This window comes from Bactrocera oleae, chromosome 4 (assembly GCF_042242935.1).
Source record: "Bactrocera oleae isolate idBacOlea1 chromosome 4, idBacOlea1, whole genome shotgun sequence".
Lineage (NCBI taxonomy): Eukaryota > Metazoa > Arthropoda > Insecta > Diptera > Tephritidae > Bactrocera > Bactrocera oleae.
Window position 1 is genome coordinate 71,963,508 of NC_091538.1, and position 15,904 is coordinate 71,979,411.

General features: G+C 36.9%; 3 protein-coding genes across 3 annotated transcripts in view; all 3 read right to left on the reverse strand.

Moving 5' to 3' along the window:
• The window catches only part of dpr1 (defective proboscis extension response 1), a 142,794-nt gene extending 136,192 nt beyond the window's left edge, over nt 1-6,602 (reverse strand). The window contains exon 1 of the mRNA XM_014248265.3: nt 3,995-6,602. Coding sequence (XP_014103740.1) covers nt 3,995-4,076 — 82 coding nt within the window. The 5' untranslated portion in view covers nt 4,077-6,602. The remainder of the gene's footprint in view (nt 1-3,994) is intronic.
• Nucleotides 6,603-11,813: 5,211 nt separating this feature from the next.
• On the reverse strand, nt 11,814-13,237 carry LOC106618929 (uncharacterized). Its single transcript, XM_014237243.3, has 2 exons — nt 13,171-13,237; nt 11,814-12,345 (listed from the first exon to the last, which is right to left on the reverse strand). The coding sequence occupies exons 1-2, from the start codon at nt 13,235-13,237 to the stop codon at nt 11,831-11,833; spliced, it is 582 nt and encodes a 193-aa protein (XP_014092718.2). The 3' UTR covers nt 11,814-11,830.
• Nucleotides 13,238-14,578: 1,341 nt separating this feature from the next.
• Nucleotides 14,579-15,370, reverse strand: LOC118681706 (uncharacterized). The gene is made up of 2 exons (XM_036367318.2): nt 15,301-15,370; nt 14,579-15,234 (listed from the first exon to the last, which is right to left on the reverse strand). Exons 1-2 carry the CDS (start codon nt 15,368-15,370, stop codon nt 14,579-14,581), a joined length of 726 nt encoding a protein of 241 aa, XP_036223211.2.
• Between the last annotated feature and the right edge of the window lie 534 nt (nt 15,371-15,904).

Sequence of the window (15,904 nt, forward strand, 5' to 3'; positions counted from 1 at the left end):
CTCCGCTTCCTCTTTCTCTTGCTCTTTCAACAACGCCCAAGCAAAATGTTGCCCACCCCACTACCCTAGCACACAGCAAACGCACTCGTTACAAAACCTTCACCGCTTGACGCTACAGCTGGTCCAATCGTGCGCATTTGCCCTTTCTTTGATAGTTTTCAAGTGTCTTTTTTATGTTACTCATGTTTTTCTATGCTCCATAACCACTACACTTTATGCGCGCAACTGCCAGCATATTTTTGCACTTGTTCTATTTTTTTCACTTCTCCCATTTTCTGTTTTATTGTAAACAATTTCGCTGCTCTGCTCGCATCAATCCTTTGTCTGGTCCATTTCAATGTCCTTTGCGCTTCATCGCAAGTCGTCAAAGTTGAGCGTAAGTCTAAGCCGCTCTATTCGCCATGAATAGTCGCATACATAAATGCTTCGTGTGTGCGGGGGGATGCAATGTGTGAGTGTGTGCGCATCAATACGCATTGAGGTGTAGAGGAATTCACAAGATTGTTTCCACTTTTTGCAATTGCTCTACTTTCCTGCACTTTTTCATGTGAAAAAAGTTGTGGCACAGTGGCAATGTGCTTCACATGCTCTCAATTAAACCAGCTTTAAGTTTAGTTTTATACCTTTGATGCATTTTAATTGTCAATGCATTTACGTCAACACAGTAATGCGAACCAAGGGTGTTCCATTAGTAAAAACTTTAAAATCGGCAGCGCTAATAAGCGGTCTTCCGCTGCTGCAAAGATTCCGGCCTCTTCCGTGGGTGAAACCTGAAAAACGAAAACTCTCTAGCAGAAGATATTATCCGAACAATGATCTACGGTCGATCAAAAATCACAAATTGACACAGGAATTTACTCGAACTTTTTTTTTGCCAAATTCGATTTTTGATCAGATCGAATAACGGATAGGTCGTTGTATGGAGATCGAATTGAAAGTTATCGGCTAATTTTCTTCGAGTAATCGCTCAAGCATATTTAAAAAAAATGTGGTTTCTGATAGAACTGAATGGCTATACTTTAAAGGCTATAACTCAGAAACTATTTGAGATATCGATTCAAAATTTTAATACAATATCTCGTATATGGCTGTTAACTCATCAAAATATGAAAAAAGCTTTAAATTTCACACTAAGTGTGCCCCTTAAATTTGAAAAAGTATTTCCTCGTTTAACTTGAACTTTTGCCAGTCGGTTTACATTATTAATTATTTTCAATACTTATACTCCTATCAGATATAGTGGATATTTGAAAACTTAATAATTTTAGAAATTAGAATATATTAGCATTCATTCAAAAGCGTTGGTGAAACCAGTTTTCTCACATCTTGGAACCCATACACCTCAAAATAAAGGTATTTTGGAAAGAGTATGTATAAAAAGTTTTGAAATAAAATATTGGTCTTAATGCTGACTTTTATAGGCTTCCAAGCTTGATACTAATATTTGCATATACCTAAGCTTTTACTATTTACTGTTGCTATAATTATTTTCTATATATATATATACATATATTTTTTTTTTTTATTAAATTCCATTTTGAATACTTTGTTGCATACCATTTTAAGCTTAACTTATTCAAGTGAAGCTTAAATAAATAAAATGTATATCAAATTCAGATGCGCCCTAAACGCCACACCCACTATCTCAAAATGAATAACTCAATTCACAACAGCTCAAGGGCAACGGTCCTTTCAGTGTTGCTAACGCAGAATTGCACTTTCTATGAAAATTATGTCACGTGAAAAAGTTATGCGGCTGCTGAATAGAACAACATAAAAAGCGCAAAAATCGCAAAGAACAATTTTCCACATTTCAACAATCAGCAAATTCAACCGCAACTCAACTCAACGCGGCTAGAAATACCAATAAAAAATAAATACGGACGGTATTGACTAGATTTGTATGTACAAAGGCGTACAGGCGGCAAAAATCACAGCCGCGTAAAAACCAAGTTAGGAGTGGAAAAACTAACGGTATTTGACGTTTTTTACAAACCAATTTAATTGCATATAATTAAGCGTTTTTCCAATGAAAGCGCAATTTGCGGAAATTTTTCGATATTGCACTCAATAATTATAAATAGAAATTATTTGCTTAATCCGCCTGCCAAAGTTGTTGCATGTTTAAAGCAGCGCTAAGTCGTGCTATTAGCATATAAATAACCATAAAACAAAACTAAAAAAATGAAGGCAACAATTAATTGCTTATCATAATGAGCGAACTGAATGCCTTATGCTGTTTTTAAGCACACAAATGTAAGTGAAAAATTTCACAGAAATAATTTTTTAAAAGCAATTAAGCTTTCGCGCATTTACATTATCCATATATATTTTTATATAAGCATAATTTGGGGTTATAAACTAATGAAGAATGTTTAATTAAGTTTAAAAATATTTGAAATTTGAGAAAATTATTGGAAAATACTAAAATAAAATGTTCATTAATAAACGTTGGGATGTAGCCAATTAGCCGTAATGAATGACTATAACGGATAAGATTTCAATTTATGCCTTTACTAATATTACCAATTAAGGAAATAAAAGAAATAATTAAAATTGTATCAAATAATTAGAGTTGAGTGTTGTATACCTAACACTTAGATGTAGAATTCTGTTCTTATATTGAAAATTTAACTGATTTGAATAATGCTTTTGGATGATTCAGTGTAATACGCTCCACTAATTGTTAACACAAATAACCCTAGAACGTTGCCAGCTGTTGAAAAGTTTTCATTGTTGAAAGGTTTTAGGAAGCTTACAGTTGAAATTTATTTACGTTAGGTTACCAAGTATTCTTTGGTCCCCAACATTGTATTTCCTTGCAGAGAAATGGGGGAAAGAGCTAAGGTGGATAGGGACACATTGCAATGTCTTCCAAATAATTATATACAAAAGTAATAGATTTCTCTTTACTAGACCTAATATAACGTTAGATAATCGCCAAATTATGATATTTATGCATATTTTACTTTTGAAAAACAAAAATTAAGAAGAAGTGCCATTAAAGAATTATTTTTCAGCAATGCACGAAACCAATTACCCTCTGAACTATGACAGGCTTATTTGATTTAAGATAACTAGTTATTTAAAGACTCTAAACTGAAAGGTTTAAGAAATTTAGATAATAAAGTAATTGAAGTAATATACTGTTATATATTATTTTACAAACGCTAAAATTAAGAGAGTTGAAGTCAATTAAACTCAAGAACCCTGACAAGGCTATAAGGAAAAGAGATTCCATCACTCTTATAATTTATTTACACAGTTTATTCTTCAAATCGAAAATTTTGTTGTTGCTTGCAGTTTTAAATTTTTTGGTGAGCACCGCAGTGACGAATCGGAAACGAAACATTTAGATGAGCAAGGCACATTCAGAACTAATTACAAAAAAAAATAAATAAAATATTGTAGTTGTACTTGCTAACAATTGGCATTGCCTCATCCAATCGCTTTCTTCTCGAGAGCTGAATTTAATCAGGGAATTTCCCACCATGTTTTCTTAGCCGCCTGACACTACGTAATTCTTGCAAATTAATATTTCTTGCACAACTAATTCGAATTCTTTGTTAAATAGAAAAATTCCAAGCGAAACAAATTCGCATTCAGACAAAACAATTGAAAACTTTCGCTGTTGCCTTCACACCTACACACACACATACATACAAACACATAACTTCTGTTGAAATTGACGAAACGGAGCGCGCGAAGACTGCGCGCAGCTGAAAAAGAAGTGATTGAAGCAATACCGTTATGGAAAACCAACACAGCAATTCACCGGAACACCGTTGACAGAGCGACAGCCAGCTTTTGTCGTTGCGAAAATTCAAATTAAAAACAATTGTCAAACACAAAGCCGAGAATGAAAAACACAAATAAGATATCACACACACACACTCACTGCCGCGAAGCACTGAGGTGGCGCTATTTGTGTAGAACGGGGATGTTTCAAAGTCAAATTAAATTAAAGTATGCAACAATGCTTTTGCCAACTCACCTTGTATAACGGCCAACAGGAGCAATAGCTGCAGACCGGAGCTGAACGCGCCACTAACGCGAAGCTCACTTGAAGAACTCATTGTGCCGCGCCGCGCAATTCGTTGAGCGCGTGTTTGTGGCTGTGTGTGTGAAAGGCTTGATTTGATGCTAATTGCCACACTTGGTCGCTTCCGCTGAGATACTGCCACTACCAAGGTTCCTGTTTAATTGCAATGGATTAATAGGCGCCGCATGCAGAGTTGTCCAAGCGTTGCTGCGTTGCTGCGTTGTTTCCGTTGATTATTCGTTGCCGTTAGACGGTTGAGAGGGAATTTCAGTAAATTGAAAAACACGCGCCCGCACAACGTAATTGAGGGAGGTGCCTTCGTTCACGGCCCCGAATAGTCTTTAGCGCCACGAGCAAGTATTTCAAGTGTTTATCAGCACTTCACATACCCGTATCCCCTTGGGCTAGTCACCCCGCCTTCAATGTGCTACTTTTTCAATTTCGCTCTAATATTTGTGCACATTTCCGACAATCATAACAATGTTTCCCCTTAACAACTGTGCCGCAGCTAATATGATGACTCGGCGCAATGGACACAATCGGCGTTTTACAACAACGACAACGAAAAAATGGCAAAATCAAGTCTGACAGCCGAGGCGGTCACAATGGTTTACACAGGGTGCGCGGGTTACTCAAAAAATGCCAACTAAAGATTTCATCAAATTAGTGCCAGTGAAATACCAGAAAAATGGTCTTTTTAAAAAACACTCCCGGGACTAATAACCTAAAATGCTTTTCCTTTTTCTCACTTTCTCGCTTTTCCTAAATGTTTGCGCTGCTCACTTCATTCGCTTTGTGCGCTTTGTTGGTTTGGCGAATTGTTGGCTGGCAGGCGACCAAGTGGAGATGTGGTGGGCAGCCAAGCAGACAGCCAGGCGGGCAGACGAAAGTTTGAATTGTAAGCTGTTTGGCTGAATGGTAGCGCTCCCCAATCCACTCACTCACCGATTATCAGCTACCACACTGTTGTTGCCTACCTCCGGGCGCGCAGTAAACACTTAACTCGACTTCAAGCGCACGCTGCTTTTGCTGCCGCCATTGAGTGCCTGGTGTAGGTGTAATTTTTGCTTTTGCTGCTGTTGACGTGATTTCGCTCTTTTACAATTTTTTGCAGTTTTTCCCCGTGACTGCTTCTTCTTTTTTGTACTTCTTGCTCAAAAACACGGAATTGTTCTTTTAATGGCGGTTTAACCACGTTTCAGCGCGTTACAGTGTTTACGCGACAATCTTTAAATGGGTCAAATTGAATTTCTTTTAGTATTTTCGGATTTTATCTACTCTTTCTTGGTTTACATTTACAACTATATTATAGTAGTAACTTTAACATTTGATATTTTTTAAAAAACAAGCTTCCCTGTTTATTTAGTTACTTTGTGGGATTTCTTTAAACTCCTCTGGCACTTTGAAAACAACACTTGTTGTTGTAGCGCATGATATGGTAATCTTTATTATACAGTTATGTTACGTCCAATAGCACATGCAACAACACCTTCACCACCTATGTGGTCATCAATCAACATGACACAGCATAAATTTTCTTCATGAACACTTATTAGAGCAATTAATTTCCCTTTCTGTTTTTCCACTTGTTTCGTGTTTGCGCTCTTTAACGCATCGCCGCCTCAAAATGCAAATTATGCAAATTATTTCCTCATAATATTTCTACACTTATCACATTTCGTTTTATTACTCACATTGGGTATTGCATACTTTTCAGCGCAAATACTTAATGTGTGCCAGAACCTTCAATATCAATTAAAACCACTATTCACGCACTTCTAATTCATTTAATTTGTAAGTAATATTCAACTTCTTCTGGCAAAAGTGCTCATCTTCAGATTTTTATTGTCTTCTTTCGCTCTGCTGCGACACACTCATTACTTTTGCTGTCAGTTATGCAGGTGTGCGCCGAAAAATATGCCACACCATTTATAACACTTACTTATTTCAGATAATATTTCACTTCAAGCATAAATGGCACTCAATTTATATCAATGTCGCGAGCAACCTGCTCTACTTTTAACTTTGCTTACATAAAATTTTGGCTTTCGCTGTTCTTTACTTTTTTATTTTTTTCTTCGCTATTTCACCTGCCAACGCTGGTGATGACTGTAATCTCATTTATTTACTTCAGAAGCACAAGCATGTTGAGGCAACACTGGTTTGGCTAAATCATGTCTAGATGTCATTTATCTTATTGCGCCTACTTGTAGGCAACAGCATTGAACGCCCTAAAGTTGTAACAGTACCAAAGCTGCAATAAGCATCTTTTTTAAGTCTCACCAACAACCAATCCCAGTCGTTCAGCAAGCTCTAGTTTTTGAGTAAAGCTTAGGCCACAAGTGTGTTGCAAGATTGCTGCTTGCTTTTAGACTGGCACTTCACATAACTCCTCGATAATACCGAACATAATTTTTTTTTAAACTCACAGCTGTACTTGCAACAATTATCCCACTATTTATTGCTGTTACTAAATTTTATTTGCATTGTTAGATCAGAATTAATTTCGCTTGCATTTGCTTTCGCCACGAGCGCGCGAATGCGTGCAACACACTTGACACACAGCATGAAACTACTGACTGGCTACCAGCTCCAACTGCGGCTATGGTTGACAGCCTGTCGCAGCACAGTACAGCCGCGGCTTCGTGGCAAATCTGTGCGAGTACATTGCCGCAGACGCAAAAGGGGCGCAAGAAAAACGAGTGCACGAGCTGTATATGATTCGTGTTGCTTTGATGGCAAACGAAGTGAACACATGTCAACAACGAGTAAACACTTCGAATGACTTTAGTTCGCAAATGAGCAAAGAGCACAATATAAGAGCGCAAAAGAGAATTCGGCGCAAGAGCAACTAGTTCGAAAACACAAAACAACAATAGAATTGGCATGTCAGTTTTTGAGCAAACCGGTGAATATTTCAACCGAGAAAACCGGAAATGCAGTTTATAATTCAAATTAGGAAAGATTTCCAGAAATCTTGACTTTAGTTTCGCGGTAAAAGTTGAGAAAGTTTTCGAAATATTAACAACTTCTTTTAAAAGCTTTGCTCTGTTCGAAGGACCATTTTTGTTTGGAAGGGAGTAAATATTAATAATTTATGTTTGTGCTCAAAACAACTTTTCGATAATTTATTGAAATATTTGTTTTTTTTTTAGAAATGCGCCAACAACTTTGAGTCTTTGTCTTAGGTCAGTAAAAGAAATATTCGAATTTTCTTCAGTAATTCTGAAAACTAAATTTCTCTTATATAATTTCTCACAGTTAGTGTTAGAAATTTTTCGCATGCGAATATTTTTCTCTTACAGAGTCACCACATAGATTTGAAATAACTCACCACACCTGGCCGAAGAGAAATAATCCTTAAACTTAGCAAAAAATGTCCCATAACCATAAATGCCCAAATTAAGGATGAATTTCCACTTTGCAAGAAAAAAACAAGTGGAAAATTATAGCAAAAGGGTATTTAAATAAATAATTTAATAATATAGGATAACTATTTGTAGTCTCCAAAGCTATCAACATTTTTATTGGTTACATTAACCTATATTTCAAATGGGCGCTTTGAGGTTCGTAGGTGGCTTTGTGAATCATCCGTAGATTTCTGTAAAAAAACATGTTTTCTTATTTTATGTATAAGATATGCACAAAACTGGACTTTGTAGGACTTCTGAAAACCAAAACAAAGCGCTGCTTGCCGCCAGCTCGGCGAATACTCTAATACTCTGAGCGAAAAGTAGATATCACTGAAAGTACAGTTCAGTTTTGATCAGAAACACCCTTTATTCAGAGACTTCCGTTATATAACACTTTAGTAGTATGCAACTCAAATAAACTAGTCGTGATATTAAAATTCAGATTTGAAACTAATTGTATTGTCTTAAAGCATATAATAGATTTGTATATTACATTATGTTCTTATGCCTCCCAGTACTGGTATTTGGTGATAGTTCGAATCTTAGCACACGCTAAACTAACCGAGTGTTAAGATAACTTAATTGATATAAATATTTGCAACACAGAATAAAGTGTGCATTAATTTACTGGAACACACGCACAAGTAAATATTTTTATTTACATACACACACACAAACACACATTCACATTTATAAGCAGTGCAAGTCTTGCCGTTATTTTGCGCTTTTTCTCATTTCTCGCGATTGCACTGCAAGTGAAAGTTTTTAATTGAGGCAATTTGTTTGAGGCGATAAATGTGCTAGTTACTTATTCTCCACCCTGATAGGGTTTCTTGTAAAGTACACCAACAAAGTACAACATAACACGGCGAAGTTTAGAATTTTCTCGCACAAGCAACTTTTGCGAGTAGTTTATTAGTATTCTTTCACTTTGCTACCTGAAGAAGTCTTCGCCGCCATTTTGCTGATACTTTCCTCCCATATCATTTGTAACATTTAGTTTTGGTGCTTCTTTTTTCCAACTATTTACCTACTTAAGTTTTGTTAAGTTACAAGTTAAATGCGTACATGTCATACATGCACACACATATACATACATGAAAGTATATACCTTTATAAATATATGTTACTTTCTAAGAACATCCTTATCATGAACTTATTATTAAATGTTCTGAGACACAAAAGGCTGAAAAGAGACATCAGTTTCACGAACTCTTACATTATTAGAGAAGATGTTAAGTTATAAAAAGTGTGTTGTATGGGCACTGCCGGCACAGAAAGGTAAAGTCATTGAATGCAGCAGTCGTTTAAAAATAACAACTTTTAGTGAATTTCTCATAAAGCTTTTCTGCATTTTGGAAATATAATGCGGACTAATAAAATTTCCGCACTTGTGAAAGGTAGTTTTTCTTAAATACTTCCCGTCGAAAATGTACAAGTAAACTGAAATCTGGAACCCAAGTTGTACACTGTTTTTGGTTTTTCTACTTTATCGAGAACGAAACTACATAAACCATTATCCTCTCTACTTTTCTTTGACTTCGACACGCCACCTTTTGTTAATTTAGTTCCAGATTTTACTAGATATGAGCTTATATATTTATATGGTTTCAAAATCAATGCATAGTACTCAGGTACTATTCCTTAAATCATTACCGGAGCAAAAGTCGAACTATACGTTTTTGTAACTGAAACAGAGACAGCTTTAAATAGACTCACTTATTAACGTATTTATCAGCAATCAAAAAGCTGGCGAGAATTTTGTGAACAAAATAATTTCAAAAATAAAGAAACTGACTTAAAAGCTAGGAAATTAATCCGTAAGCAATGTTATCATAAGCGTCCATAATTTTTAAGTACAAACAGATATCAGATTGACATCAGATAGTAGCGGTCAAACGAATATCAGATGGTAAACCTCAAGTGGGCGTCAGCTCACAGCTGTCAAACGGATATAAGATTGACGTCGCATGACTACTGTCGAACAGATGGACGTCAGATGACAGCTGTGAAATAAATGTCATATGGATGGTAGATGACAGCTGTCATATACATGTCAGATGGCTATCAAGTGCATTGCAAATGTCAAACAGATGTCAAATTCACGTCAGCTGTTAAATGGATATCAAATTAAAATTAGATGGTCAGATTGACCTCAAAGGGCAGCTGCCGAATTGATATCAGATGGTAACTGTAAAAGGGATGCCAGATGAAAAATCTTAAACGGACTTCAAGTGTCAGCTGTCAAATGAACAAAGGTTGTTAGCTGTCAATCGGATGTCAGATGGATACCACATCCATATCAAATGACAGCTTTCAAATGATCGTCAGATAGTAACTATCGAATGGCTGTCAGATGGCAGGTACCAAATGTCATTATCTTTACATCCAGAGCGGTATTGATATTGTAAATAGTAATATTTAAAAAAAAAGTGGACAAAGATAAAATAAACAAGCTCAGTATACCCTTAATTCTTGTATACAATTGTAAACGCAGTAACTAACTTCGAGGTATTATATATTCTAATTCGAGAATACATAAATGTAATAATTTCGTATCGCTGGCTTTTATGAATACCCCGCACCCTAATACTAGTAATAAATTAAATAATTGCCCAGAAGTGTTTTTATTATTGCCACCAAATCCAATTCCATTTTACATTTCTCAAAGTAAATATCGTCTTGAAGACATAAATCATAAAAAGACATAATAGCTATCTGAAGCACCAGCGAAACAATGCACAAATCCATTATGCTTCAGCACCTGACAATCGCGCCAACGTTTTACGGGGAAGGAGGTGTAACTCCCTACCATTTGAGGTTGCTTGAAATTAGCGAGTCACTCCACAACTTCATTTATGTTGGTACACCAACAGCTAAATACACATACATTTAAATACGCATTAGTATGTGTGTGTTTATGTATATATATGTGTGCGAGACCCATGAAAATTAATGACCGAGTCATTGAAATGAATTACCAACAAAAAATAAATAAAATGTGAACTGCAAATTTACTCATCAACGCATTTCTATTGCCTGATTATTGTATTCAATGGTTATACGATTTTGTTGTTGCTGATTATGCTTTTTTTTGCCTAAATATCATTATGCGTTCCCTTTTTGTACACCTTCCTGTTTCGCGCTTGCTTTGAGAGGTATGCCTTCGTGAAATTATTATTTGATATTTTGAGCCTTTGAAGCAGAGAATGATATGGTAAGCACACGAGAAGCTAAGCCCTACGCCAGTTTCTCTGCTGCCGCGTCCACTTGTTATGCTATTGCTCACTCCACACACACACACACACACATGCGTGCTTTGGCAGCACAGACTTAATAATCGTAAAATAAAAGAGTCAACTACTTATAACTACGATACTTGTATGCCCACACTCACACACACACCCACATATACGTATACAAATATGTATTTAAATCGGTTAACCAACATCAGTGTGTTCGGAAGGTTGGCTTTTCGTTCCTGTGCTTGTTAAGAAAATCGGCGAAGCAAAAACCGCTGGCAGCCGAGCAGACAATTGTCTTTAGAGCTATGAATGTGCGAGCTACACACACACATACATGCACTAATAATCGGCAACCAGTAAACAGCAGTCAGCACGCGTAATTTGACAGTGTTTTGCACTACCGCCATCCTCTCCCTTTACAGCTTGAGTGACACTTGGCACAGCCGTGAGGCCACTGAAATCACGGTGGCAAACGCAAGTCGTTTAAAGCGATTTCCACTCAGCGAAACAATTGCAAACAAATATGCACATACAGGCACACACATACAATCACACCCACATCCGGTGTGTGATAAAACGGGCCATGCGTGAGTGTTGGTTATCCCAGCGCTGATGTGCTGCTGGTCATGCATATCTATTCTCATTTTTATGCCCTCACACACACACATACAGCGATAGAATCCGCATTTGTGTGCCGTTCTTAATTCCTTCATCCTTATATGCACGACCTGGTAATTTTGGTTTTATTTCCCGGTGCTCCTTCAAGTGTTTATCACCGGAACTTTGGGCTTTGCTGCGATTTCACACGTACACACCGATAAAACATCGCTAAATGCTAAAACAAAAGCAGTCTAGTTGCTGCCGAATGTTGCTGTAGAATTTTTGCCTTTGGCAGAAAACTTGTCTGTCTGCATACAACCTCGTAATTGAATTAAAGTGTACTGCGGAAAGCACGAGTATTATTCTGAACACAGCGACGAAAATTTCTGTGTGAATTAATAGTGGTTGAGCGCGTATCTAATACACACCTCGTCAACGTGATTTCATTTTCATTTTATTATAGACATTAAATAAATAAATACATTAAATAAACTAATATTAAAAAAAACTCAACCCAACATAGCGCGAGTTCACTGCCGTACCACCACACAATTTATCGAATCACCCGGGCCCGTTGCTGTACTTGAGACGGTGCCGCTCTTGGTTTCATCTCCATTGTTGACGTCTTCGTCATCGCCGTAGTCCCTGTCATTGTTGGTTGCAGATGGCGAGGAAACCTCGCTCCTCTCGGGATTATAATTATCATAATCTGAATAATCGGCCGATATAATTTCATCGCCATCATTTTTTCTTCCTTCGGGGTCCTCATCATCATTATCGTTGATCTCATTCAAACTGCGACTATTAAAGCAGACTTCTTCAGCTTGCCCGGCTTGGTTCTGACCATTTGTTGCTAAGAGATTAGTAGCCAAGTCTACAAGCAATGAACCACCGATGCCCTTAGCCAGTCCAACGGCAAACCCGGATACCGCGGCTATACCCTGCGTGACCACGCGTCCCTCGGGCACTGCATCTTCGCGGCCCGCCTCACGCAGCAAGCGATACACTTCACTAGCCGAAAGGGGAACTAAGGATACACGTTTGCCTGCAAATAAAGACCAAATTGGATTATTTTCTCAGAGTTACACAGCTAATGTGTTATACTCGTACATCTGATACATCGCATAAAGAAACTAAACCTTGTTGCTGGACGAAATTCGACGAATCCAAAATTTGGTCTACTTTAGAGGTGTATCATAGCACAAATTTTTAGTTTGATAAATTAACTTAGTATAAATATATAAATTCTTAGAAAAATTACAACACTTTTTTGTTGAGTAGCGTCACAAAACTTAATTTAATTAAGTTTATTCAAATAAGAAATTATTACAACAAGGACAACACACTATAGAATTGAAGCATGCTTGCAGAGGAAGGAGTTTTTGACAAGCGTTGCCAGTTAAAAAAACTTTTTTAATTGAAATACTTGAAATACTACAATTTTAATCTGATGCCAAGACTAAAAATATTTAAGAACCCTATCTATAGCAGATAGCAGCGTTGCCACTTGTTTAAAAAATGTTAATAAATTAGATGAAAGAAATTTCAATTTACCAAACTGGTAACAATAAATGGAATTTCAATAATATTTAATATATGTCAAACATTTCTGAATTCAATTGAATATTTACGATACTCCTATTGATTCACTTCTGTATTCTCACATGAAAATTTCTATTTTGTATAATTTAGATTTGATTTTTAAGTTCAATAAGAAAAAATAAATGATATACACTTTCTCCTCTCGGCAAAATTAGTGTCTTATCGTTATCGAGATTAGATTTCTCAGTCCACTGTATACAGATTAATCAGAAAAACTCCAAAAACCATTCCAACATTATTCTCATAATCACATTATCCCAAAGCTCACCTTCTGCTGGTAAAGTGATGCTGATTAACGCAAGCGCGAACACTGAGATCACCAAATGAAGCCGCATATTTCCACTTGTAAATTTAAGTATTGCTATAATATATAATATATCTACTATATCTTATTGCTAAATTTCGCTTTGTTGACCGTTACCCGCGCGTGCAATTTCGCAACTAAATCTTCAGCGCAAAACTTTTACTATTTGACTAAGGCACCGCGCAACAGTTGCACATCTTTTATTGACAACAAGCACAATTAGCGGCACACACGCTTTCTCATAGATATGAAAAATTAATTTCACCCAACGATAGCGAAAGTATTTTACCACTAAACCACGGTGTTACGTAAATTCTTAAAATGCGAATTTGAAGTGCATACGCTACATTGAGCATATCTGAGTTCGAAGCGCTTACCCTGACTTACTTTCGGTATCTTGTATTGAAATAATTAACTTGTTCTATGACTTGTATACCAGGTATAGACCATAAGACAGGAAGTTGAGGTGTACAATAGTCCGTAGTAACGAAGTTTTTGGGAAATACAGTAGAATCGACTACCATAAAAATCTGTTGAAGGGCACGAGCAGAGGTAAGGCGAATCACTTGTCATAAGGGACAACTCCATATTAAATTCACATGAATCCCCATCTATTTGTAACCTAATTATTAATAGCATTCTGATTCGAAACGACTGTGTAAAGCTTGTTCGAATTTGAGTGATTCGTTTTCGAGAACAACTGTTAAGATCTCTGGCAAGCACTTGAGCTATATAGACATGGCTTCATTTGCTTTTGGGGCTTCTTTCACTTTCTGGAACATTTCAATGGCCGGTGACATGGAATATTAACATGGATAACTATAAATAATTTGTTAATATTTTTATTATTTGACGCAAAAAGACCTCAGGGATTGAATGCCATCTGTGAATCGCAATAAATATAATCAATTTCTGAAGCGAATAATTGCTGGTGATGAAAAGGGAGTCACTGGCAACAACCTCAAGGGAAAATAGACGTAGTCAAAACATAGTGATCTGGCGCAAACAGTGGCTAAGCCAGCACTGATAATCAGCTATGCATCTACATCTAACTCGGACTTGTACTGTCAACAACTGGACCGTATCAAAAAAGTATTTTATGACATTCTTTAATTTTCGCAGCTCTAAATTATTTTGCCAAATACGCTTCTTAAGGGAACCTCACTTCCAGCTACAACTCAACCAGGTTATTTTTCTGTCCTCTATTCCTAATATTAAACGAAAGATTGTTGTCGCTTCTCACCGAAAAGTAGCAGATTAAAGCAGTCAACGTTGCCGCTCAAGTATTTTTCCAAACACCTAACACACCCAACTAAGCTAAGATTAAGCGAAAAAAAAATTACGAAATTATTTCAACATTTATTCACTCATTTTATTCATTCTTTTTAATAACAATGCAGTTAATGGCGCCCTCTGGCGATGTGGATGTTGTGAATGTTGTGATCGTGACATCGTTATTCCGATTCATTGTTGTAGAGGGATTTGTCGTCACAGTCGCATCTGTTTTGGTCATCATAGTTGTTACAGCTGGGTCCGTAGTGAGCGAAGCGCGCTGCGGTGAAGAATGAATGGAAGAGTCCGTACTATAAGTAGGTGTAGCCGTGCGAGAGCCCAAGCCGGGCATACTTAATGGCGCATTATCTTCATTTCGAATGCGTTGATTTCCCCCGATTTCTTCATCTGCACGTAACTTTTTACGCTTCTTCAGCTTCAAAATGCGCCCCACCTCACTATTACGCACTCGTTTACGCTGCCTATCAGCCTCAGGTCGACTATTGGCCGCTACATAAGACTCGTAGACCGCTTCAGCCTCGGCTAGACTCCGTGCGCTACGCGTTTCATAGCAAACCTCTTGCGTAGAAATGCGCGTTTCCTTACCGACACCGATAATACGGCGTGTGATGTCACCGATGAAGGTGAGTCCCTGTGTGACAATGCGACCCTGCGGTATGTCATTACTACGACCCGTATTAGCTAGCAGCTGATAGACTTCCTGTGCGCTCAATGGGCGCAAAACAAAACGGTGTCCTGTGTTAGGGATAGAGAACTTCGGTCAGATCTCTTAGAGAGTTAGTTATTTATTAAGTTCTTTACCTTGAACTACATTGAGATTCCTTAGGCATGCTAACAGCGCGAGTAAGAGAATCGAACGAGCCTCTTTCATTTTACAGCTAAAAATTATATCCTCTACTTCAAAATATTTGCCCTCTGTGCCAATGTTTCACCGCCTTTTTATTTATCAAATGGACGCATATTGACTCAACATTGCCCTTTTATAGTAACCTATGTTCAGAAGACTAAATGAAAGTATGAGAAATCGGAAATGTTATCGGTAACCGGAGTAACATAAAATTAATTAGTGAGAGATCAAAATGAACAAAGCAATTTTTAATTGCTAAAAATATGTTTTATAAAGTAAGTAAGTAACTTTTATAAGGATTCAAGAAAACTTAGTATTAAATAATCCTTACTTATAAATTTTTTCTACAATTATTTGGGCTCATAGAGACCTAAACCATTACACATACGTTATAATACACGTACATACATCAGCATTTGCATCTGAATGCCAAGAGCGCAAAAATTAATATTGATTTAATTTCGCCAAAAAATATTTCTCCATGCAAAAAATACCGAAAAGCTTTCACTATCGAAATTTATTTAAATTTAAAAAGCGCACTAAAAAAATTCGTAGATG

Bases quoted from the DNA above. Each gene is read 5' to 3' on its own strand.
- LOC106618929 (XM_014237243.3), bottom strand. From the start codon at position 13,237: ATGCGGCTTCATTTGGTGATCTCAGTGTTCGCGCTTGCGTTAATCAGC. The intron at 12,346-13,170 runs GTGAGCTTTGGG...CTTTATTTGCAG, and splicing joins CATCACTTTACCAGCAGAAG to GCAAACGTGTATCCTTAGTT.
- LOC118681706 (XM_036367318.2), bottom strand. From the start codon at position 15,370: ATGAAAGAGGCTCGTTCGATTCTCTTACTCGCGCTGTTAGCATGCCTA. The intron at 15,235-15,300 runs GTAAAGAACTTA...TCCCTAACACAG, and splicing joins GAATCTCAATGTAGTTCAAG to GACACCGTTTTGTTTTGCGC.